Genomic DNA, 23,693 nt, shown 5'->3' with positions numbered 1-23,693 from the left:
GACCAGCACGCGGACTACGGTCTCATTTTCCTGCTGATGTATGGTGAGTATGAGTATGTGTCATCACGGCAGTAATTTTTACAGAGAAATGCAAACACCTACACGGAAATAGGAGGCCACAGTCTGTCTCCTCATGTTGGTGGTTTCTTCTGGGTGGCGGATCATCTCCATGGTGTCCACCTGAACACAAACAGTCACAATAAGCACGCTGCACTGTTGATCAGGCCAGACTTAGGCCACTGCAAAATAAAATGCAGCAGATTCAAATGAGATGCTGTTCATTTGCGACATGACGTCTTCAGCGGGCTCTGCAGAAATAAAGGTATTATTACAGCAGGTCCCCTTCCTCTAAATGGGCCAGTTGGGAATACACAGCTGTACTAACTGTGCCGTCTGTATAACACAGCCTCATAAACACTTAAAGCTAACAATCTAGAGAATAATTCGGCACTGCTGTGGGGCATGGGAAAATTGCAGAGCATTCTGAGTAATGAGACTAGCCGTCACCGAGCAGACAGTCATCCTGATGACGGCGGATTAACGAGGACACAATATAAGCTTTCTAATGGCCTTCGCAGTTCATGGCTTCATCAAAATTAATGATGCAATAGATATTTTATAGTAAGTGAATATCTTAATACTTTATTTCATCCTTGCACAGAGAAAGGAAGGTACGTGAAAGGCTGTGCGAGCTGCATAGGAACGAGACGCTCCGACACTTTGTACTTCTGTATGATCTGCTTTCAGAATAGCAAACGGCTATCGGAGACTCACTTCCACTGTTCTAACAACTGTCACTTTAATCTGAGCGCACTGGTAGCTTCTCGTAAGCGTCAGTTTCTGTCAACTTTTCTCCAACTCTGATTGAGAACGAGACGCATACATATTACATCAGTCTCACAGAGTTATTACTAAGAAGTCCTCTCTTCTTCAAGAATAACTGAGTAGGTGCTTAGTGGAAGCTCAACAAAGTAGGACTGTTATTATTCCCACTGTTATTCTGGCCTTTGTTTCCGTCTCACATGAAGCATTTTTATAATCTAAAAGACACATCGCAGAGCATTTGTTTACATTAATAACTCAGAAATGTGGCTGTGTGGAGAAAGAAATTGGTTCAAAAGGGATGATTTACATTTTCCAAAAGCAGCTTGTGATTGATGTTTTATGACTGGAGCTGCACAGTCAGTCTGTGAAGCGCAGTTTGAAGTTTTAGTTTTTGGATTACAATAATGCGATGATAACTTCAGTGAACTATGTTGGGGGGTTTTTTTTCTTCTAAGATCTGTCCTGTGGTTCAAAGGTGGTGCATTTGGATTCAGAAAGTTTTACTATTATTAAACAGGGGTCTTACCTTCAACAGGTATTTGGGAGACTTTGAGTACAGCACATGTTGTCGAATAACATGGAAGGAAAGGAAGAGAGAAATGGAAAGACAAGAGGAATCTGAAAATCAGCTTTAAGGGAGGTTCGAGTGTAAAAGCATCATGTGACTTCGTATTTCCTATACAAAGATCAGATTCAAGTTAGTCAACATAGGCTGAATATTTTCAGTCATACAAGAAATGCGATCTTAGAGATATTATTAGTTTGTGATGTTCTGCCCCTTAAACAAAGAAGGTCCAGAAATGAAAGTGTTAAAGTTCAGAGAGAGGCAGTAAGAGCTTTTTCTTTTAAGGAAATTTCCAGCCACTGATGCTGCCAAGACTCAGCTCAGACAAACTTAGAGTGAACATGAACAATCAGCATTGCTGGATGCAACAAGAGATTCTACATGAAATATCATGGAAAGAAAACCGTCAAGCCAATGCAGTGATTTAAGCTGATTTAGGAGAATCTGCAAAAGTCATCCTTAAAATTTAAAACGCTGCCTGCCAGCAACAAAAACAACAATATTCACTAAGTCTCAGAAACTACTTTTATGATGTAGACACTGAGTGCCAGATGGCGATGCTGTATCACCACAAGCAAGACAGCAAACATAACAGGGTAGTCAATTAATGTGGCTATGCTTCACAGCACAGGTTTTTACTGGGTTTCTTATGGTGCAATGCCTGTGAGCAACAAATAAAAAAAAATGTAAAAAAGCATTATGGGGCTTTTTTGCACGTGATGATTTGGGCCACAGCTGAATGCTCACCTTGGTGCGTCCTGAACCGAGCTGTGGTGGGAGAGATCTGGAGGCGGCCGTGACCCTCGCTCTGGACGTCGCCAGATTTCCTGTTGAACACAAAAATGAAGCCAATGGACTCTCACACAGTAATATGAGAAAGCCAATAATATTTGGGAGTGAGCCAGCGGCGTTTCAGTAAACACTCTGGGTTTGATTTTCTTTTCTTTTTTATTCAACATACAAGAAAAAGGTGTATAAAGCGTGCAGCACTATGTTGGTGTTCATAGAGCAGGAGAGTATAAAGAAAAAAAAACTAAGCTGAATCCATGGGCTCAGGAGTGCATCTGCGTGCACAGCAGTCCAACAGCCCCACACACAGCGGAAAGGATGTGAACATAGCATATGCAAGACAGTCTGAACATTTCAAAGTTTCTGCACAAGATGTCCAAATGTTTTCTCTGGCTATATCTTCAGAGGCTAAACTGTGATTAATAGCAGTGAAAGAAGCCTTTGAAGCAGGATTGGTGACATCAAAGTCCTAATCCATGGGTGGCAGGATTTTTATAATGAGTGGGAAGTATCTTAACACATTTCAAAGGGTTTACTCCATGAATAAACAATAGCTGCACAGATGTGCCACACACACCTTTAGAAAAATACGTCTGCAGACACAGGAGGCAGCATTACCCGAGCAGCCGTGTATGGCAAGAAGGAAAACCTTTTTAAGTTTTTTTTTTAAAGATAAAGCCAAACTGACAGCCCAACAATTGTTCTAGATTTTCTACCGCACACAGACAAACTTCTAAAATGCAAATACGCGCTCGTCTTCCGCGATATCACTTCAAGACTCGCATCGGTTGGTGAGGACATCGTCTGACAGCGAGCCAGAAACTTAAACACCGGATCAGCGCCTGCCTTTTCCCAGAGGACGCTGCACTATCAAACGTGTATTAGAAGCTTCAATCAAAAGCCGGACTGATCAAAATCAATTTAGGATGGATTAATTAACAGGCAGTGCACTTCTAACTTTAGACAAAGGGTGTCCTACTGGTGCCAAAGGGTTTTGCACTGAGCCAAAGCAATGTGCCGTTCATAGCATAGAAGCACACATAGATACACACACACACACACACAAATATGTGCACACACACTGCTGTAGTCAAAACAACCAAAAACATATGATGTGAGCACTCTTCAAAAGAGTCTTTTAAGCTAGTACTGATGTTGCTTTTAGCTTTTGACAGTTATCTCCCAATTTTTATTTATGCATCTGCTTGTTTATTCTGCTAATAAATCAGTTTTTTTTGTATCAGGCAACAAACTAAATGCAAGACATTCTGCCATATTAAAATATGCTTTTTATATTTGTTGTAAATACGTTTGGAAAAATAACCAACGGATCAAAACTGGAACCCAAAAATAGAAGAAAGGACAGAGTAAAGCCTGATATGATGGAAATGTGAGCAGTTAATTGCTCATTATGAACACATGTTTGTGAGAAGGCCTTGTGTTTAGGATACCGGGAACAGATTTTACAACCTCAAAGGCCCCTTCGGCAAAACCTACACACATGCACGCGCGCACGCACGCACAAAAAGTATGATCTTTGAGAACAGGGGCTGTTAAACTGTGTCGGGTATATTACCAGCACACAGGCAGGGAGGGCCCTGCTCCAATTAGCCCAGAGTAAAGCTGGATGGATTAATTGGAGTGGGTCTTGTGCAAATGAAGTGCGCTCTCTCCTCTCCCCATTAGTGCTGCTGGGCCAGATCATCTGAGCACATTTGTCATGATGAATTAGCGGCTGCGAGTGGAACGGGCTCGTGGAGTGTCACTGTGCTTTTACGCCTCTCACTTCCATGACACCATCAAGAGGAGATGAAGGGGCTGCGCTGCGATGAGAGAAACTATGACAGTTGTACCTAAGCCTTGCAAATGGACACTCGCTGCTTTCTTCGTGTATTCCTTGGCGGGTCGTATTAATTCATTCTTCTGGCGGGTTTCATATCCCCTCCTGACTAGATGATTAGAGCATTGGTTAATAGTCAGTATCCTCAAAGATTTCTGCCTCCTGAGACACGAAGCCAAGGGAACACCTGTGATGTCCGGCCTGAAAAGAAGACCTTCTAATTTAGATACAGTAAGGAGCTTGTCTAATGATGTGGATAATAATTATTCAAACACAGAGACGAGCTAGAAAAGGAAGATTTGTTCTTTGAAAGCGGATTCAGCTGAAGAATAGGCTACATGTGTTTTAAGTTACAGATGGAGACAGCCCTTATTCTCGGTCAGAGTTCTCATGATAAAAATAAAACGAAAAGAGAAAAGGAGTGGAGATATAAGAGGTTAATAATTGAAAAGGAGGGCGAGCAGGTGAGGGGAATATTTCCCAGGTCATTCAGACTTGAGAAACAGGTGGAGGAGCGTCCCACTGATCGTTTCTGCTTCACGCATGTTGCTCTTGGCATGGACTACCAGGACACAAACAGAGAGAGGCAGAGCGGTGTGTGGGGAGTGGGGGGTAGAAAGAGAAGAAAAAAAACCCTTCCTTGGCATCTGTGCGTTCACTTTGAAAATTAAGCCCAGCAAGAATCCTGTAGGAAAAAAAAAAGCTCAAGCTGGCAGTTGTATTGGGGTTCTATTGACAAGAATAGTCAATGTGCTCGGGATTAAAAAGCAATCCCGCGTTCAATATGACACCTCCCTACATGCTTTTATGGGTGCCAGTGTGCGCCTTGTACTTCAGAAGCTGTGGATCGAGCTGTCGACACGGGGGACAATCAAAGTTGTAAGAGAGAGCAGCCTTCCTGAGCTGAGTGAGCAGAGCCTTGCTGGATATCTCTGCCCGCTCTCCCGCTCTCTTTTTGAAAACATGTGATCTAGAAACTCAACTCAGCAACCAAGCAAATTAGATTAAAGCACCCGTAACCCCCCGCCACCCTACCCACCCTCTATAACCACCACCGTTTATGCCTAGAGATGGCTTCGGGGGGCTGTTGATTTAAATGCCATCCACTACTGTCAAAGCAGATCAATCATAAAAAAGCATGGTGTAATTGGCTTTTAGTGACACAACACAGTGTTGCATTTATCAAAGGATGTTGTACCATGTGACTTAGGAGAGCCGGCTTCTTGCTATTGATGTGCAGGGCCCGTCAAAAAAAAAAAAAAAATCCCTCTGCTGACTCAAAACATTCCCCAATACTGCGATTAGGAGAGAATTCAAACAAAAGTATTACTTGGTGAGTGTCTCTCCTGCTAGAGAGAATATGTGGAAGTGCAGTGAAAGACTGCAGTGTCTGCCGACTGGGATGAAAAAAGGCAGAGAACAAAGAGCCAAATATGTCATATCGCTGGGAGAAGCCTGTCACTTCCACACAGGAGGATCTCCTTACATGAAGGGAGACGGAGGGAGATGGCAGAGGATGGGAGAGCTGCAACTGTGACTTCGTGTGAAGATGTAAAACCAATATGTAAATTGTTCAATATGAACTCCACAGCCCTAAAGATCTTGCAGAGCATATTACGGCATGAGCTTCTTTAGCAACTGCAGCAATTGGCAAATGGCATAAATGCTCCAGCTGACAAATATTAGACTTCAGATTGTGATGTGATGTGGTAAAACCGACCATTAAAAACAGCTTTTTGCTTTTAAATCTGCAAAATAACTAGGGGAAACAGTTAGGTATGAGATAAATGTAATCAAAGGGACATATTAAATTATAGTATAAACTTGAAAATAAATGGGAAAAACTCAGACAGAGGATAAATATTTCACATTTGTTCTGAAGGATGGTGCAGGATCTATGATATATCTACTTATTTATTTTGCAAATACAAAGAGGAAAATACAAAGATGCATACAAACTCAGGGAGGGTTTATTTTTTTAGAAGCTGCTAATAAGATGTAACGAATGCTATGTATTAGGTGCTAATAGCGTCCCCTCCAAAGACGGCATGTAATAGTAAATCTTTATATACAGAAATTACCCCGTGATTAATTTTTTAAACGGTGGCTTGCTTACGAATAATTCAAAATGACAGCAAATCACATCAGTGCAGGTCCCGTTCATACCTGTAATTTTTCAGCGTACAGTATAAGATGTTAAAACCTTATCAGTTGAATGAGAATATAGCATGTGCATGCCTGCGCGGCCCACTATCTGTGAACTCCATCCTCTGACAAAGAACTGGCAGTCTCGATGAGCAGTGTGCATGTGCAGATGTGCTATGCTACAATCAGCAGGGCCAGGCAGCCCTGAGGCCACACACACACACACACACACACACACACATCCACTGTACTGTGACCGTGGGCTGCCCAAGCCCTGGTAGGCCCAAGTGAGCTCTGCCAATTCAAACACTGTGATCCCCCTGATCTGGGAAAGGCCCTGGCTCTGAGGAATTTGTCCATGCAAATACATCCCATTTCCCCTGACAAAACACCACCACATGTCCAAGCCTCAAGGACCCACATTCTGCAAGGCTCAAGTGCCCTCGCTATTCACCGCCTGGGAACTTTTTACTTTCTGAGGCCTTCACACTTCCCTGCTACCCTTCAATCATGAGCTGCGTCAACAGTCGGGACATCACATTCTCAAATTGCGGTCGCTTGTTTTACAGTCGACAGAAACCAAAAAGTAAAATTGTCTGATTTATAGGTATTGTGTCCTCACTGCAGTGTGACATGTGCATCACCACAAACATTAACCTCCAGTGCATTCATGCACATTGTGCGCAGTCCAAAACCCCAGATCCAACGTTTCGCTTTCATCTCTGCATCCAGGCTGCTGAAGGTCTACGAGGGTGTCCCCTAGTGGTGACACACTGAGGGGGCGGCCCAGACAGTGAAACCACCCTGGTGTAAAACAGATTTCCATCAGATCGCCCCAGATAATGGTAATTTCACAGATAACAGAGAATCCATAATGTGGAATAAAATGCAAATTAAATCTCCCCACAAATTTTACCCCGAAGAATAGATTTATAATTTTCTCATGCGTTACTGTATCTCACTTAAACAGTGCTCCATCTTTTCTGGCGCGATAAGCCAGAGCAGTGTTTCATAGCTCTTTATCTAACGAGATGATCTGCGGTTCCACAAGCTGCAATATGAAAATCGGACCTCTGACTCTAAAAGAAAAAAAGATCTGTGTAAGCACGGTGTTTCCAAAAGAATCTTAAACATTTCAGGATGAAAACGTTCAAAAGTCAGGACAGACAAAAACACAGTTGAAAAGAAAAAAGGAAATAAAGAAGCTTTCAGGACTGCAGCAGTAAACACTGCAGCACATCTTAGTTTCTATTCAGTGCCTTTATGCACTGAAATTAAGTGTTCACTGAATTGGGTTTTATAGAGTGTACTTTTCTGAAGCTCGTAATTGCAGAAAGGAAGTGGCTGAAGGCTCCCTCGTGCACAGCCAGCAATTGAAGTTTACAGACACGCTGCACAGATTTCTACAGGAGTCTCAGCTTAGGTGCCTTTTGTGAATCGAAGCTCCTTCTAATGCCACTGGGAGAGAAAGCAGGCATTTACAGGTGCCTTAAAAAGGAAGTGAATCACATAAAGTGGCTTAGCTGAAATAAAAGTAGGAAGTGGGAATCTGATAATATAAAACATCTATTAGCATTTCAGCTAAATCAAGTGACCAGGAGGGCCCAAGCCACGGCTAATGACAAGCACATTACTCTACCTTCATTTAACCAACAGAAAAGAGGTGGGAAGAGTTGCTTTTGTGTTCTCTAAATACTCTTTCTTCATCCCCTGGGTATTTAGAAACCTTATCATAAAAATATCCCACTGCACCCACAATCTGTAGATAGCATTCAGCAGAGGGAAACCAAGAGGGACAGCTTAGTGAAAATAAAAACAGAGCGCCATGCGGAGAGCTGAGCCTCTCAAGAGATAATGGAGACTGCAGATTTATCCGAGCACGGCACGCAGAGGCTTGAAATGAAGGGGGGCTGGGGGGGGCCAGCAGATGCCTGGGAGTCGCGTCTTAAAGAAACCCACTTACCTGAACATTTATGGGAAGAGTACACAGCAGCACTATTCACTGAGTGATATAGTCCCGCAATTGTTAACAAAAGGAAAGTTTCCGTTTCCTCTGTGGCTAGTGGTTAGTTGCTGAGATTTTCTAAATAGCATTATATCATACCTGTTTTAGTTAAGGGGCTGGAAAACAGCTGCTGCAAAAGTTTGTTCTCTGACGTCCTCAACACCACAACGATGTCTGCAGGGAGAGTGTCTCTGTTTTTCTCCAAAAAGCCATTCACATTGTACATTACCTGTTGAGTAGGACATGAGAAATACACGTACACGTAACAGTCAGTTCACATTTTCTGAATCTGAATTGTCATCACTTTGTGATATGGTTGAAATTAATGCTAGGGTATGTTTTTTAAATATATAAATATATCTTATGTGAGGGTAAAAAGATCTCAGATAAAACTGATGTTCCTTTTAACCACAGAAAAAGCACAGGTGTGAGTAATAAAAATACTGATGGCTGAAATCCATTTGAGGTTCAGTTGCCGGTGTTGCGCATGCTGCTTCTGCCAAACTGTCAAAGCTTACTGGGATACAGATGTTTTTAGAAACACCTGCATTTTTCCTCAGTGATATGCGATAGGTTTGCTGTGCCGCTATCCAGTGAAGTACATTTAAATACGTCACCAAAGTTAGATGAACGCAAAACTTTGAAGTTTTTATTTTACACGTTCTTCACTCCTCGTTAACTTGAACAACACTGAATGGACAATGTGGCACTGTGCAAAAGTGATGAGCCACCACTCATTGCATTTGGCCTCTAAGGAGGCAGGGTTTCTGAATGTCTTTAAAATTGACTGCTTTTGTGCTTATTTTTAGTCCAGTCCTTGAACCTGACCATTTTCTGAGGAATGTGTCTCTTTTTTTTCTGTTGAACTTCTTAACACTGACTTGTTCATCATTCAAGCATATAAACAGGCAGCTACCTTAAAAGATGAACCACTGTTGTGTCTACACATACCAGACAATTTAACAAAGAATTAATTTTAAATTGTATCAATGTTACTACCAGCCTGTCACAAAAATACATGATTTGTTCCCATTATGAAAAATTCCAATAACACAGTTAACACAGCTTGGTGATTCCCAAAGAGCTATTAGCGGAAAGCTTGGCATATCTCGGCATGGTGTGCAGTGTGTCATTAAAAAAATCTGAGGAAACTGAACAACTAAAGGACAACAGAAGAAGTAGCAGCACTAAAAATATCTATAGCAGATGAACAGTATCTGAAAGTCATGGCCTTAAGAAATAGGAAGAAATCTACTGTTTGCTGAACCCTCATCAGAAATGGTTTCCAAGCGAAGGATGGCTGTCAAGAAGCCATTCTTAAAGAAGGGAAACAGGAAAAAAGGGCTGAGGCCTATCCTAGCTGTCATGAGTTGACAGGCAGGGTTTCTAATCCGTCACAGGGATAACACAGAGAAACAGACAACCATTCACATTCACCCCTTCGGCCAATTTAGAATCACCAGTTACCTACACAGGCAGATCTTTGGAGTATGGAAGCTCGGGTACCCAGAGAGAATCTATGCAGGTGCAGGGAAAGCAGGTAGACTCATTGTAGGGAGCCCCAGCTGGGTGGTAGATTTGAACCCAGGACCTTGTTGCTATGAGGCTCCAGTCCTAACCACTGTTGCACTGTGCCACTCTTCATATGTTAGCATGTCTCATATTATAATCCACTCAAAAAAGTGTCTCTTTTCACGTTTTCTTCATATAAGATATTTATAAGAAATAAGTATGAAAAAAGTTAACATTATGAGAAAATGTGAAGGATCAACTAATACAGACTTTTTAGTAAAATTTCACAGACCTATAGGATTTTTTCCCCTATTTTACTCTATATGGGATGTAATAATTTTTTTTTAAGAATTTGTTCAAATTCTGAGTCACAACAAACCTAATCAGGCCCCAAAACAGATGTAGAGAAAAATCCTTCCATAAAGTATGCAGATGTTTTTCAAATACTCAAAGTAAAGGTATAATCAGAATAGAAGGTTTTACACCAAGTATTTCAAAGGCCTGAACACTGGTTTACATATGCTCACAGCCATCATCATCAAGGTAGTAGATTGTTAGTTAAACACATCCAATGAAGTATCTGATACCTGTCCGGCATAGTGCTGAATTCCAAAACAAAGCTCCACGCGTTTTGGTATCCAAAAATATTTGCAGCGCAAATTGTCCTCAAACTTATCTGTAAAGAAGACATGTAGAAGAAAAGTACGGCATGTGAAGGCTCATTATGCATTGATCTGTGAACTCTTATGTAACTGAGTTATTTTATGTGCTACATCTCAGCATGTTTGCGACTGTAGTTCCAATCTTACCCACTAGGGTCTGGTCGGTGGCCTGAGGGAAGCGGCTCTCTTCATCCAGCAGGGACAGCAGACCCATGGGCTTCTGCAGAAACATGTCCAGAATGGGCCTGTTGTCCTCATACTCCACCAGGCTGGCATCAACTTCCTCGCTCTGGTATTCCATCTAATTAGAACCAGTGAATGCAGAATAATAATCTAGTTATGGTTTCTCTAAATGACCCAATTAAACAATCTGGGCTAAATATGCAATGTGCATGTGTGGTTTAAAAAAAAAAAGAGTTTCTAATCAAGCAAACCACACACTTGCAGCCAGCTGTGTGTGTCTACGGCTGAAGTTTGCAGCGTAATAGAGTCTTTTACTGAATGCATAAAACAGAACAGCTCCAAACCAACAAATAGAGCCACTTACTTATTCATAATTTATTTCAATGTGCAAATAACCCAGAGTCAAATCACATTATTGCATCTATTTAATTTCAGATCAAAAAGTTGTTTTAAATATATATTTTACTAATAAAGTGGAACCAATGGATCTAAACCATCCTCATGTTTAAATCATTAAGTCAGAATAATCAGTTTCTGTGTACAGCAAGACTGAAGACATCCACACACAAAATAAAGATCCCTTTTCCACCGAGCATTAGCCTTACATCAGGGGAGGATGTTTTCCACAAGCTAAAGGACTTTTTTCAGAGATCACTGCTATAATTAATCTGAACGGGGAAAATGTAGCTTCCAATAACACTTCTGGTCCTGGACAGAGCTAAAAATGTGAATGTAAATGAAAATGCAGAGGCTATTATTAGTCCATATGCCAGGCGGAGTTTGGCCACAATAAATAATAGTTTGTATTTTTCTAAAGAAATGCACACTGAGCTAACTAATGAGAAAATGTGCCACATCACTAAACCAAGCCACTTTTCTTGAGTTCTCTTTAAAAAGGACTGTTGCAAAGTTACTTCAAACAAAAGGGTTTCTGACTGATGTCAATTCATCTCCATCGAGGAAAAAAGGCTTTTCGCACTTCAGGGTAAACAGCTTCATTAAATCAATTAAGAGAGTAATTTGGGGTGACTTGTAGGAAAAATTAATGTTGAGAGCTTTTCTGCATTGGTGGCTGTGTAAACACCAAATGTATTTAAGTGACTAATTTCCATAATAGTGTTTTAAATGGAATTTTCTCTGCATATTTTGTGTTATTCTTTCACCCCAAACACATTACAGTGGTATCTTCTACTTTGTGCATTAGAGCGGATCATTTAAAACCTATTTATGCATGAAGAACTCACCTGTTCGAGAGCAAATATGTGCTGGTTGAAATAAAACTGAATCTGCTCGTTTGCGATGTTGATGCACAATTGCTCAAATGAGTTCTTCTGGAAGTTTTCAAATCCAAAGATGTCCAGGATTCCCACATTCATGCCGCTCTCTACGGCACTTCAAAGGAAAAAAAGGGGGACAAACAAACTTATTCTTCTATGCGATGGAACAAGCAAATCCCCAGCAGCCATATTAATTGATAAAACTTTAATGATAATCCAAGTTCAACCCAAATATGCAGTCTGGTCGGGATGGCCTAGTCTGACGAGAAATCATAAACACCGTCTTTGAAAAAGTCAGATCTTCTTAAATGGTTTTTATTTCAGTCTCTATTGATTTAACCTCCAGTTATTTTCAATGTCTGCACTAACAATACTCACTTCTGCAACACAGCATAGAGATTTATGATCCTGCATTTTATATTCAGTGCTTGGAGCTGCTACTTTCATGATCAGTCATTACCCACAGTATTTAGAGGTCACCTTTAGCCAGTGCTACCAGGTTATTAATGGCAATAAGGAAACGGCTAAGATGACTGGAATGCAGACGGGAACTCTGGCTTCATCTCTGAGAGACGACTCCCTGACAGTCAATGCTCATATTTATGAAGGAATTCTTTTGGATCAATGAAAAGCCTCTTTGCAGTCTCTCTGAAGTCTTTTTAATCATCTGAACATTATTTTCTCTGCACGCAACTCTGTATCAAAAATTTATTAAAACTTTTTTCTTTTTTTTTTGCTCTCCTTTTGCTTGTCTTGTGCTTGCCCATTGATATTCTCCTCTTCATGTTTGCATCTACCTCTGCAGACTTCCAGAAAGGTCATCAGAGCTTTGCAGAAACTCTGAGTGATCCACCCCAAGAAATTACAGAAAAGACAAAAACAGTGGGCATGCAAACAAATTGTTCATCACTAGCACGCACTGACCAGACATTCATGTCAGGCTGCAGGAGTGAGTTGATGCGATTCACTATCCAGCTGAAGAGCCGTCCGTACAAGGCCTTGGACATGGCGTCTCGGACATCGGCGGCTTTGTCCACGGTGTTGGTGCGGATGATGGTCTCGCCCCTCGTGACCACACACTGAGAGGTAAGTGCTTCCTGGAGCTCCTCGGGTCCAATGCTGAGGAGAGACGCAGCTGAGAAAAAGGCGAGACAGTCAATCAGTTTCACAGTGAATAGATTATTGCATCTTATCACAGTACTATAATAACAAACTATAACATGGTTATACTGCAGATATTTAAAGTGGAAAGATGAACTTTTCTCAAATTCTACAACATCACCTCAAATCAACAGCTCAATGATCCCAAACACACATCAAAACTGGCTTGGGGATGGATAAAGCAAGCTTTAAGGGGCATTTAACCAAATATTAGTGAGAGGTAATGTATATGTCTGTGCCTATATGCATACTTTTGACCATGTGTGGATTAGAGAATATCCAAAATAAATTCAAACTCACACTACACTCTACAAGTTCTTGTTTTTAAAGCAATTAAAGATGTATAATCCTGGTTTATTTTGCAGATTAACTTCCTAAAACACTTCAGGTCGTACAAATTTATGGGAAGTACTGATGACTTTTTGGTGTCAGTCACTGATGACCATTTTTTATTTACAGTCTATGCTTACAACACACATTGCCTAACTTCTCACCGTTCTCTAAGGCCTCTGAGTTAGGCACTTCACTCTTATCGGTCTGATGCTGGGATGTGATGGAGGCAAATTCAATATTCCCAGTATTCAAAATTGCTGAGAGAATTTTGTAAACAGAGTCGACCTCCTAAAAACAGGATATCAAAAGAAAATTGTTACATATTACGTATTTTATATATTACAGCTCTCAATATATCTGTGGCCAGACATTGCATATCTGACTGCTTGAGTGTTTAGTACCTCTTCTGTAAAGCCGATATTTCGGAAACACTCCTGAATGGCATCAAACTGCTCTTTATATTGTTTCCTTGACACAATGTCTTGCATCACTTTGCAGTGCTGACTGTCAATGTACCTGCAGATTCATGTTATGACAATCAAATTAGTTTCCACATTGTGAGGAGCGAATGATGGGATTATTTGCATCACAAACCTGGGAGGTGTCCCATCTGGCAGGCTGTAAGTCTTCAGCTCGTCTTGGTGGTAAAGGCCGGCATATATGTAATAGAATATGTGGAAATTTTCCTCCCCCCTGAAGGAAAAACAAGCAGAAGTTAGATGAATTACTCAAATCCAACTGCAGGAAGGAAAAAAGCAAGGGCAGCTGCTTACGGAGCCTGTTTGATGACCCTCGACTTCTCCAGCAGGTATTCAGATATCTTGGCCCCAATAACCGCTCCTGTCGACGTGAACTTCATCTCCAGGTACTTGCCGAAGCGGCTGGAGTTGTCATTGATTGCCGTGCAAGCGTTTCCAAAGGCCTCGACGAGAGGGTTAACCTGCAAAATCTTCTCACGGAGTGTCCGATTGTTTGCCTGAGAGCAACAAAATAATTATTTCATGACCTCTGGTAGATTTTTAAGATAGTTTATGAAGTAGTTATATGAAGTATATATTAACAAGTTACAAATGATGAGGAAAAAAAGTGACCAAAGAGCTACTATGCAGTACCTTTCCCAGGAAAGTAAGATGTTGAACAATTAAATGAGCACTTTCTGTTTTCCCAGCACCGCTTTCTCCACTAATGATGATACACTAAACAAACGAGACAACGGTTCATCAAGCGGGAACACTGACATCATACATCATCATTTTTTCATATGTCATTTACCAACATTTCCTTGCTCCTTTGCTTTTGTCCAAAAGTTTCCAAATCGACATGAAAATAACTGATTGTAATTAAAAGAAATTGCTCTAAAGCATTTGTAAAACCTACAGTGCTTCTATCAGTTTTAGGATTGCACGGTACAGTGCTTCAACCTACTCAGTCACTTTTCTGGAAGATACCTGGTCTTTGCAGAATGTCACCATGCCTTGGTAAGCTGCATCTGCAGTAGCAAAGATGTGTGGAGGGTTGTCAGCTCGCTTTACGCCATGGTACAGCTTAGAGAACTAAAGGGACATGAAAGTATTCATGAAGACTTTTATTTTTATTACCGATTTGAAGAAATTAACAACCAACAGCTTGGAGAGGACAAAACTCTGCAGCATCACATAATATCAATATCAGATATCCAGTGAAGAGAAAATTTGAGGACAAATGCATGCAAAGTTGCTGACTATACATTAGAGATGTTTAGAGTAATTTAAAAGATTAAAAATAGTTGATTTAAACTGATTGAGCAGAAAATTAATTTTTAAAAATCTGATTTGGGGGCCGGATTGTTGCACTAACTAATATGACAATTGTCATAATAGTTACTGTTACTGTGAATAAAAAAAAAACAATAATAATAACAATAACTAGCCCTACAAATACAGTATCCACTAAAGCAGAACCTGCATCATGACTGGCATCCATTCATCATTTCCACTGTGTTTGTAAAAAAAATAAAACAAAAACGATTAGTGACTGATGTGTTACCGACCTGGGGAGAGTAGATGCTGAGATTCTGGAAAGGATTGAGAGCGATGAGGATGTCACCGACGTAAGTGTACACCTGCAGCTCATCATACCTCTTGTGGAGATGGCTGATGATTGTCTCCTGCAGAAAAGAAAACACACACACGCAGCCTAAAATCAACAACTTTTCAGCTTGGGCTGATCAATGCATGACGAGATAAACACATAAAATCCTACCTCGTCTAAGAACTCCAGGTTCACCAGATCATCATCAGGACAGCTCTCTATTATGAGGGTTTTACGAGTATTGATCCGGACGTGCCTGTATGAAGTCAAGGACACGAGATGCCTTTTAAGCCTGTAAAGTGACCACTAAATGAGAAACAGTAGTGTGACTGGCTGAATGTAATACCCAGTCACTTCCACGGTTTTCACGAGGCCCTTTAAGCTCTCCCAGGGGACAAAACCTCTATTATCACAGGATGTGGTTGCACTTTATTCATGTTTTGACCTATCACTCTCCAAAGAGCCCCCGTGGACAGAGGTCAGCAAACCTCCAGCTGGCTCCACGAAAACCTCGGGGGAAACCACAGAGTGTGAGAAAGAGAGTAAAACAGAGCGGTGCTTGTGACTGCCTGCTGCTTTGTGTGCTGTATGTGTATATGCACAATGTAGAGTGGACATTTTGACATTTCTATAACATCTAATGCATCACAAATCTTAGCATGACTACCAATAATAGTCGCTTAAGACAACATGGATGTCATCACTTCAACAGAGAAGAGACTGACATCAGCCAAACCTAACAGCCATAAAATTTTGACCATAGCATAATATGGTTTAGTGGAATCAATAATCCCATATACTGCCACGAATACCAGACTCCAATAGTTAAGTCTGCATACAAAGCCTTTTACAAGTGAGTAACTACCAGTACTAGCTAGTCAATCTAGCCCTTTGCTGAGCTTAACCCACTTTGTTCCAATAAAGACTTCAGTGTGAAAATCTTGCTGGGAGCCATTTGTAGCAACATCCAGTCAAAGGCTATCTACAGTCTAAACAGAAAGTCAATAAAGTGTCACAAATCTTAGGATAACTACCAAAAATAATTGCTTAAGACAGCTATTTGTTACTATTTACGAGTACTGATAATACATTTCAGCAATCAAATATTTATATTGTGCTAATAATATAAATATTCATTGTCCAGCCTCCTATGATAACCTTGTTATAATACACTAAATCACTGAAGGTTCTATTATGACATCATGCTGCACAGCAACCACACACCATTGGGCTAAAATGACCCATTTCCTTGTGTACCTATAAGACACTTAAGCTCTGTAATGTTTTAATTTCACAACAGTAACATCTACTTTAGTAAATACCAATACACTCATTTTGTTATGCATCTCCAAATTGTATGTGCATTTCCATATGATAAATTACACTAATTGTCACATTACCTTATCAAATCAAGGTTACTGTATTTGTAGACCATATCAAGATTTGAATATTAGAAAAATATTTGTATATTTGTACTTTAAGGCAAAGGCATTTAAAGCCCTGTGAATGAGTCTAGCTGCAAAAAAATTCCAGCATGTTATTTACAAATATTGGTAATTGTGAAATCCTCTTTGACCATGTGGTTTTATATTTAATTGAACAAAATCTTTCATACCAATTTTTCATTATATATACTTGAATGGGGTGGAAAGTGTGTGGCTGAAAAGGGAAGCAGTACATTTATATCTAAACAACATCTAACACCCCTAGTTTTTATTTACTTTGTTTTTTTTATTTTTGCTTTTGTAAGTGTGATTAAGTATATCAGTTTATTAGCTGCACGACAGACTAAACAATACTACAGCATGCACTTGCATAAATAACCAGTAGCTTTGTGGTTGGTACTACAACACAGGGAGCAATATTGCATTTTTGAACTGGCTGCCATCATGTTGGATAGCGTTAACATTTCTTTCACCACTTTTGTTTCCAGAGTTATTAACGTTCCAAACAAGAAGAAAAAAGTAAATAAAATTAAAAATGAATTTGACAGATTTTTTCTTTCTTTTTTTTGAGAAACCACAATAATAACATTGCCGATTGTCGATTACTGCAATGTACTCAGAGAAATCCTATAGTAATAATGAGATAGCCATAACATATCTTAACCTAACCAGTCCAGTATTAGTATCATGACATTTTCACTTGTCTATGCTATTTTTTGTAACATGCAGCTGAAAGCCATCCCAGTTTTCAAACAATATTAATAAGCATTTAATCAAGTGTCAGGTCAGATATGTGGGCCATATTTAATTTCACTTCTTTGACTCGTAAGCCTGAAGAGCTTATGATAAAACAGGGTTAAGCAACAGTAACAAGTAATCTCTAAACGTGGACTAGTTAGGTTGCATTGTGCAACCTATTTTAATGCTTGGTGGTTTAGGGCTTCAACAAAAGCACAAACAATTGTTTTTTTTTCTTTTCTTTTGTCACATTTGTAACATGTATCCATATTCCATTATAATAAATATACAATCATAAGACTAGCTCGAAATATAAATTCAAGCTTCAGGTTAGGAGCTTTTTCCTTCTCTACTTTTTGAATTAATTCTCTATTCTGAATATAGTGTAAATGCAACAGCACAGAAATATGCTCAGTATGTGGTCCCTATAAAGTCAATCCCCGTCATCATGTCCCTTAGAGAAAGACTTGAGACCTCTAGCGTCTCACTCGCTCCTGCTTTGAAGTAAATCACACTATTCCACCTACGGCAGCTACTTTTAAGTTCTCTATGTCTTTATTCTTATCTGGAGTCATTGTTTGCTGATCTGTGGCATGAGAGACTAAACCAGGCGAGCCCAGTTCTCGCCCTACAAGCTCCTAATCCCATTATCCACTTTCACTGTGGACAGGAATTCGGGATCAGGCTCAGGCACAGACTCTGCACACTCCCGGGAGTAAACAGAGCTGGCACAACATCAAGACTCTCAGTCAAGGGCAGGTTCAGCAAACTCCTTTATAATGAAGATTAAGCAATGCCAAAGTCAGTATTTCTCCAGTAAACAGGAGACTTTCTGCTCTGTCGCTTGCTGCCATGCGAGTGTCAGGGTGAAGATTTAACTTTCAAGATGTACCTTTTCACATGGCTGCATTCATTTTTTTACACACATAAGGAGGTTGTAAGGTAGTTGCTATTTTAGTTAATGAAGGAAATAACTAATTAGCTCATTAAAAGTGAACAGGCTGTAATGCTGCCATGTCACCTATTTCTGGGTGCAAATCTATATTTAATTATTCCATCATTGGGTTAATTGGTTGGAGAAGTGATGTGTACTAAGTACATCCACTGGACTAATTGGGACTTATTAATCTAAGGTTACTCAGCACAATAACTCCTTCTGAATTAGTCACACTGCCCTTACTTCTCTTTAATCACATACTGTAATTTCCATTACTCTGTCTCATCTTCATTTCTGTGCTGGAGTGTAAGAAGATGAGACCCTGCCCCCTACTGGACAGAAAAAATATCAGCACCCAATCAATGCCTACCACTGAAATAGAGATCTTCAACATCCAAATGAACTAATATAGTTTGCATCTTTACTATTTCGTAACAGGAAAAATAAAAAACAAAACAAAACATAAGATTTGGGATACTTACTTGGATTTGGTTTTGCAGCCTATTTGTTGCTGCTCTTGGATGAGAGCTGCTAACTGCTGACGGAGAGCTATGTCCTTGCCATGGGCCTGCTTGATGAAGGGGTGCTCCAGAAGGTGGGTCACAGATGGACGTGCCTCAAAATCCTTTATCAGGCACCTTAAAGCAACAAAATATCACACAGTTACCTCTAAAACCCTCAGACAGACAAACTGTCCTTCATCAGTCTATAAATCAGAGTGAATTAAACAGTTAACTGCAGTCACCTGAACATTGCGGACAGCTGATTTGTCTGGATCAACTGTGAGTGATACTCATACCAGTGCGGTGCCGCTTGCAAGTGTTTTTAAGCGTGGGTCACTAATCGATCCTTCTCTGAGGACCACATGGTCACTATCACCATGGCCCCGAGTCCAAACAAGCCCTGCTGTGGCACAGCGGCAGGTCCTATCTGTGATGTGCAGTGTTTGCCAGCAGGTGATGTCACTTTGTGATACGGGCCTGCCTGCAGCAACCCTTCAGCCACTGATGTCAGTTTGCTGATACAAACGCTCTTCTAATATTGACTCTTCAGCGCCACACACACACTGAAACACCCGCAGAACACATTTGGCTTTGCCCTCTGACAGTTTTGATATATTACTAGACTGGAAATCACTACCCGAGTGCCACGATACATCTACCAGACATCCACATTCGTGCTGTTCGTTTACAGCCAAAGACTTAAAAGATTCTGAACACCAACAATTGCACTCAGAGGAAAGATAGGAGTAAAAACACTAATCTAGCTTCTAACACCTAATCTACACTGAAATTCTGTTTCTTTTATCAGTTTAGGCTCAGAAAGTTAATTCCATGAATTCATTAGCGTCAGAACATTAAGTGGAGGTTGCTGCTATTAGCAAGGCTGTGCTGCTGGGAGACTGAAAGGCAGGCCACTTTGTCATAGGAGTCAGCTCTTTGGCTGCACAAGTGCAGACACCGGTGATGGATTTATTATCCCCCCCGCCCTCCGCCTCAGTTTCCTCCTTGCATACACACACACACACACACACATACACAACAAGCCTGACAGGACTGTCAGAGGGTTCACAAACAGCCTGCAAAGCTTGATAACATTGTCCAGCCTCCTCACATTGAACTCTGGTGGGCTTTGTTTGAGGAGATTAACTTTGATATGATATCACACAATCCATTAACCCAGATTACAGAGCTGCAATCCAAAGAGTAGCCAATAAAAACCATGACAATGACATTGTAAAAAGTAATATCTGTACTGTGTGCTGGTTTAAGGGGAAATATGCCTCCTGACCAATCAAAAACTGAAGTGACATAAAAAAATCCAACAGGCCTTTGAGGCAGATGACGTCTGCTTGTTTTTACTCTTTTTTCCACCAATGCAAACAGAAACCATCCCTACACAAATAACCCTCCCAACAAATTGAATTTATTTTCTCATTACGGTTAAGGCCTGCACGCCTCTCTGCAGTAGATATTAGGGTTGTATTTTCTAGGCCTCCACTACAAGCCACCTCTGACATTATTAGCTTTGCACAGTGGAGGAAATGATAAGTTATCTGGCCCTCAGATAGCACTGATAACTCAGGTGAATTAGTTTGTTCCTCTGTGGCAGATTTATACAAAAGAAAGTCAATGAATAGAAAGAGGGGTTGATAGAATCGGGCAATAAAATATCAATTTCAGTTCCCTCTATATTTACATGCACATTCCCCCCTTCTGTGATCTACCATCACTGGTGTTCAGATTAAAACAGATCTGTCTCCATATAAGTTTTACAGTTTCAGACACTCATTGCACTACTAAAACAGTAATGCAAATATATATATAAGTTTGTTTTCCTAAATCAATATGTGTGTGTGTGTGGAGGCACTGTGGAGGCACTGATCTGGTATTTTTTATTTGTTTATTTGGATTCCCATTAGGGTAAGGGCAGCTGATCATTTAGGGGTCTCCATTAAAAACACACATCAACACATTTCAGGACAACATTAATAAAGCACTAAAAATAATAAAAGCAAACAAAAAACAAAACGAAAACAGATTTATGAGAGTCACGTCCAAATTAAATTTCAGAGGTCATGTTTTAGTGACCTCTTCAATTAATTCTGTTTTTTTGTTATCTGTCTGTAGAAAACAGCTCTCATCATAAAATTATCTGAAGGTCCAGCTGACCAGTACTCACTGGGTGTATCACATAATTATGACAAAAACAAGTCCAGCTTTTCTTTCAGTATACTCTGTGCGTGAACAGATGACTGGTGACATAAAAAAAACTGCCATATGTGGAAACTAATAACTAATTAATTAATAATTATTCAATTAATTATCCACAGTTTTTATTGCTTTGTACATTTGACCTTTTCTTATTTGAAGTTTCCTCTTTTATTTGAGGCAATGTAATGAAAGTATTACATTTAAAATTATTATTATTATTATTTTTCCAGGGAAATTTAATGTTTAACATTCTTCATGAACATATTTTGAAAGGCAGTATTACTTTATCCAGTAAATGTAAATCTATACAATTTTATAGACTTTTGGTGTATGTCAAGCCTTTATTGAGATAGGACAGTGAAGAGAAGACTGAAAAGCTGGGAGAGGACAGGAGGGAAGACATACAGTATAAGGCAACGCAGTGGATTCAAACCATGTCCTGTGCAGTAGCCTTATAGCAAACAGTCTGCCTGCTGAACCCACTGAGCTTTACCAGCACCCAAGCTGAGAAATTCTCAGAATTATTACCCTCTGAGCTCAGTATTTGTTATAGTATCAATGGCACTAATACGACATCATGTAGATCACCCTTAGCTCTGAGATACAGTATTTTTAGGTTGCCTTGGTACTCACAGCATCTTTAAGGTCACCTCAAAGATCTTCAGTGGAATTTAAAAGGTTAATTCATAAGCTACAGCTTGTATTTCAAAGCTGAAGCCCACTGTGGATCATTATCCTGCTGCGAGAGCAGATATTGTCTCAGTTTCACTTTTATGACATAGCAGATAACAGTAAAAGTATTCTGTTCTTGAAATGCACTCCCTTTTTTCTCCTTAATACCGTTTGTGCTGTGGATAGAAGTCTGAGCTTCTGTCCACAGCACTTTTTTCCCCCAAATCAATTCCTGTAATGCTTCTATTTGTTTCTTGTCACCATAAATCAGCAAAATCTGTAATTTCCCGCGGGAGGCCCAAATATTAAATGTTTCTGTCTTCCCAGCCATTTCTGTGAAAACGACCGCTTTTCTACAAAATCTTGACTGTAAGATGACAAAGGCTGACAGGCTGAAGTTAGAGGAGACTTACTGGCTGATGAAATGGCTGAAACTCCTGCTCCACTCTTCAGGATGTCGTAATGTGGGTGAGGGATTTCTGAAACACAAATCACAACAACATAAAAAAAAAAAAAAAAAAAGCTAAGGAAACATTAAAGGAAATTCGCATTAAATGATTATTGCTGTAAATGACCAAGCTTGTCAGCATGTCTCCTGAATCATTTGACAAATGACGGCTGACAGTTAGAGTGCGACCATCAGACTCCTCTGAGAGTCTGATGGTCCGAGGACAAGCTGATCGGGGTCCAGGTCCGTGGCAGCCAGAGAAAAAGTGACAAATGATAACTGCTCCTCCACTGTCTGGCAGGAAGCATCTGCCATTGGGAGCCAAAATTATGGGAGCTAGTTACACCTCTGTCAGCAGCATTTACGGAGGCCATCCATAATGAGCCTAACACTTTTCAAGTGTGCACGATGACAGGAAGCAGGTCTGTATGAGGAGCCAAGGCTGGACGGAGCCTGAGTACAGTCATCTTCACCAGGAGCTGTCAGCCTGACAGCCGGAGGCCGAGCTTTCTGTCACTGTCAGGCAAACAGTGACACACCTGGTCAATGCATTTACTGACTGTGTTAATTAGATCGCACGTGCTGCTCTAGAAAGCTGCCAGACAAGCAGAGCAAAGAGGGGAAAACACAGTTTGAATTAAAAATGAAAACAGTTTAGTTTATGACAAACACAGCATATGTTTAATATCTTTTTTTAAAGATACAAGGGCGAGGGGGGGGTGTTAGGGCACAAAATCTGTCATTTTCTACAGCACTAAGTTAGTCGAGTCTTTGATAAGAATTCAGACAGGCAATCCTTTCCAAAGTGCAGATCAAAGCCAGTAACTGACTGCCTCAATGCAACCTCTAATATGAGCCCGGAGACACGTTCTCGCCTTGATGTTGTACCATACTGCTTATACGTTACGTAGTCAATATAGCAGCGCACTGCTGATAACACTGTCAAGAGCGCTCATTGTGCTTAGCGAACTCAGGCCGCATTTTTTCCTTCAGTTTTTGCGAGTACTGCCAGCTCGTATTGTAAACAAGAATGGCTTATTCAAATTTTGGACCAGGCAGAAATCGTACTGTCAGGCTCGAGTCACTGTGGATCGAGGCAAAACCAGAGAGGTGTCAACAACCCCTGACAGCTGTAGCAAGACAAAAATAAAGTCAGTAAAATGTCTGAATATGATACTAGACATGCATAATTTTTAAGTCCTGTATTTACCATAGGACATAAAATATTACAATTTTTATTCAAGGAGAAACTTAAGAAGTACTTTAAGCCTCTCCATAGTCTATTCTCCAGCCTGGACACACAATGCAGACATTGCAAACAGCACATGTGATTACAGTCAACACCGTCATTATAAAACCTGACCGATCTTTC

The 23,693-nt window shown here is 40.3% G+C and overlaps 1 protein-coding gene across 6 annotated transcripts in view; it reads right to left on the bottom strand.

Moving 5' to 3' along the window:
- Positions 1-23,693, bottom strand: part of myo3b (myosin IIIB) — a 70,727-nt gene that overhangs the window by 28,284 nt on the left and 18,750 nt on the right. For 5 of the 6 annotated variants that reach the window (XM_019352509.2, XM_003447383.5, XM_013272612.3 and 2 more), the window contains 18 exons: positions 22,287-22,352; positions 18,970-19,125; positions 15,539-15,623; positions 15,327-15,443; positions 14,746-14,850; positions 14,410-14,493; positions 14,071-14,273; positions 13,892-13,990; positions 13,699-13,813; positions 13,459-13,585; positions 12,728-12,938; positions 11,771-11,918; positions 10,491-10,644; positions 10,269-10,357; positions 8,269-8,398; positions 2,138-2,217; positions 1,352-1,372; positions 103-180 (listed from right to left, as the gene is read on the bottom strand). In XM_019352509.2, coding sequence (XP_019208054.1) covers positions 103-180; positions 1,352-1,372; positions 2,138-2,217; positions 8,269-8,398; positions 10,269-10,357; positions 10,491-10,644; positions 11,771-11,918; positions 12,728-12,938; positions 13,459-13,585; positions 13,699-13,813; positions 13,892-13,990; positions 14,071-14,273; positions 14,410-14,493; positions 14,746-14,850; positions 15,327-15,443; positions 15,539-15,623; positions 18,970-19,125; positions 22,287-22,352 — 2,068 coding nt within the window. The remainder of the gene's footprint in view (positions 1-102; positions 181-1,351; positions 1,373-2,137; positions 2,218-8,268; positions 8,399-10,268; positions 10,358-10,490; positions 10,645-11,770; positions 11,919-12,727; positions 12,939-13,458; positions 13,586-13,698; positions 13,814-13,891; positions 13,991-14,070; positions 14,274-14,409; positions 14,494-14,745; positions 14,851-15,326; positions 15,444-15,538; positions 15,624-18,969; positions 19,126-22,286; positions 22,353-23,693) is intronic. The other variant, XM_019352510.2, reaches the window with a different exon arrangement.

The sequence above is a fragment of the Oreochromis niloticus genome, linkage group LG16 (assembly GCF_001858045.2).
Source record: "Oreochromis niloticus isolate F11D_XX linkage group LG16, O_niloticus_UMD_NMBU, whole genome shotgun sequence".
Lineage (NCBI taxonomy): Eukaryota > Metazoa > Chordata > Actinopteri > Cichliformes > Cichlidae > Oreochromis > Oreochromis niloticus.
This window is presented reverse-complemented; position numbering and strand designations above follow the sequence as displayed.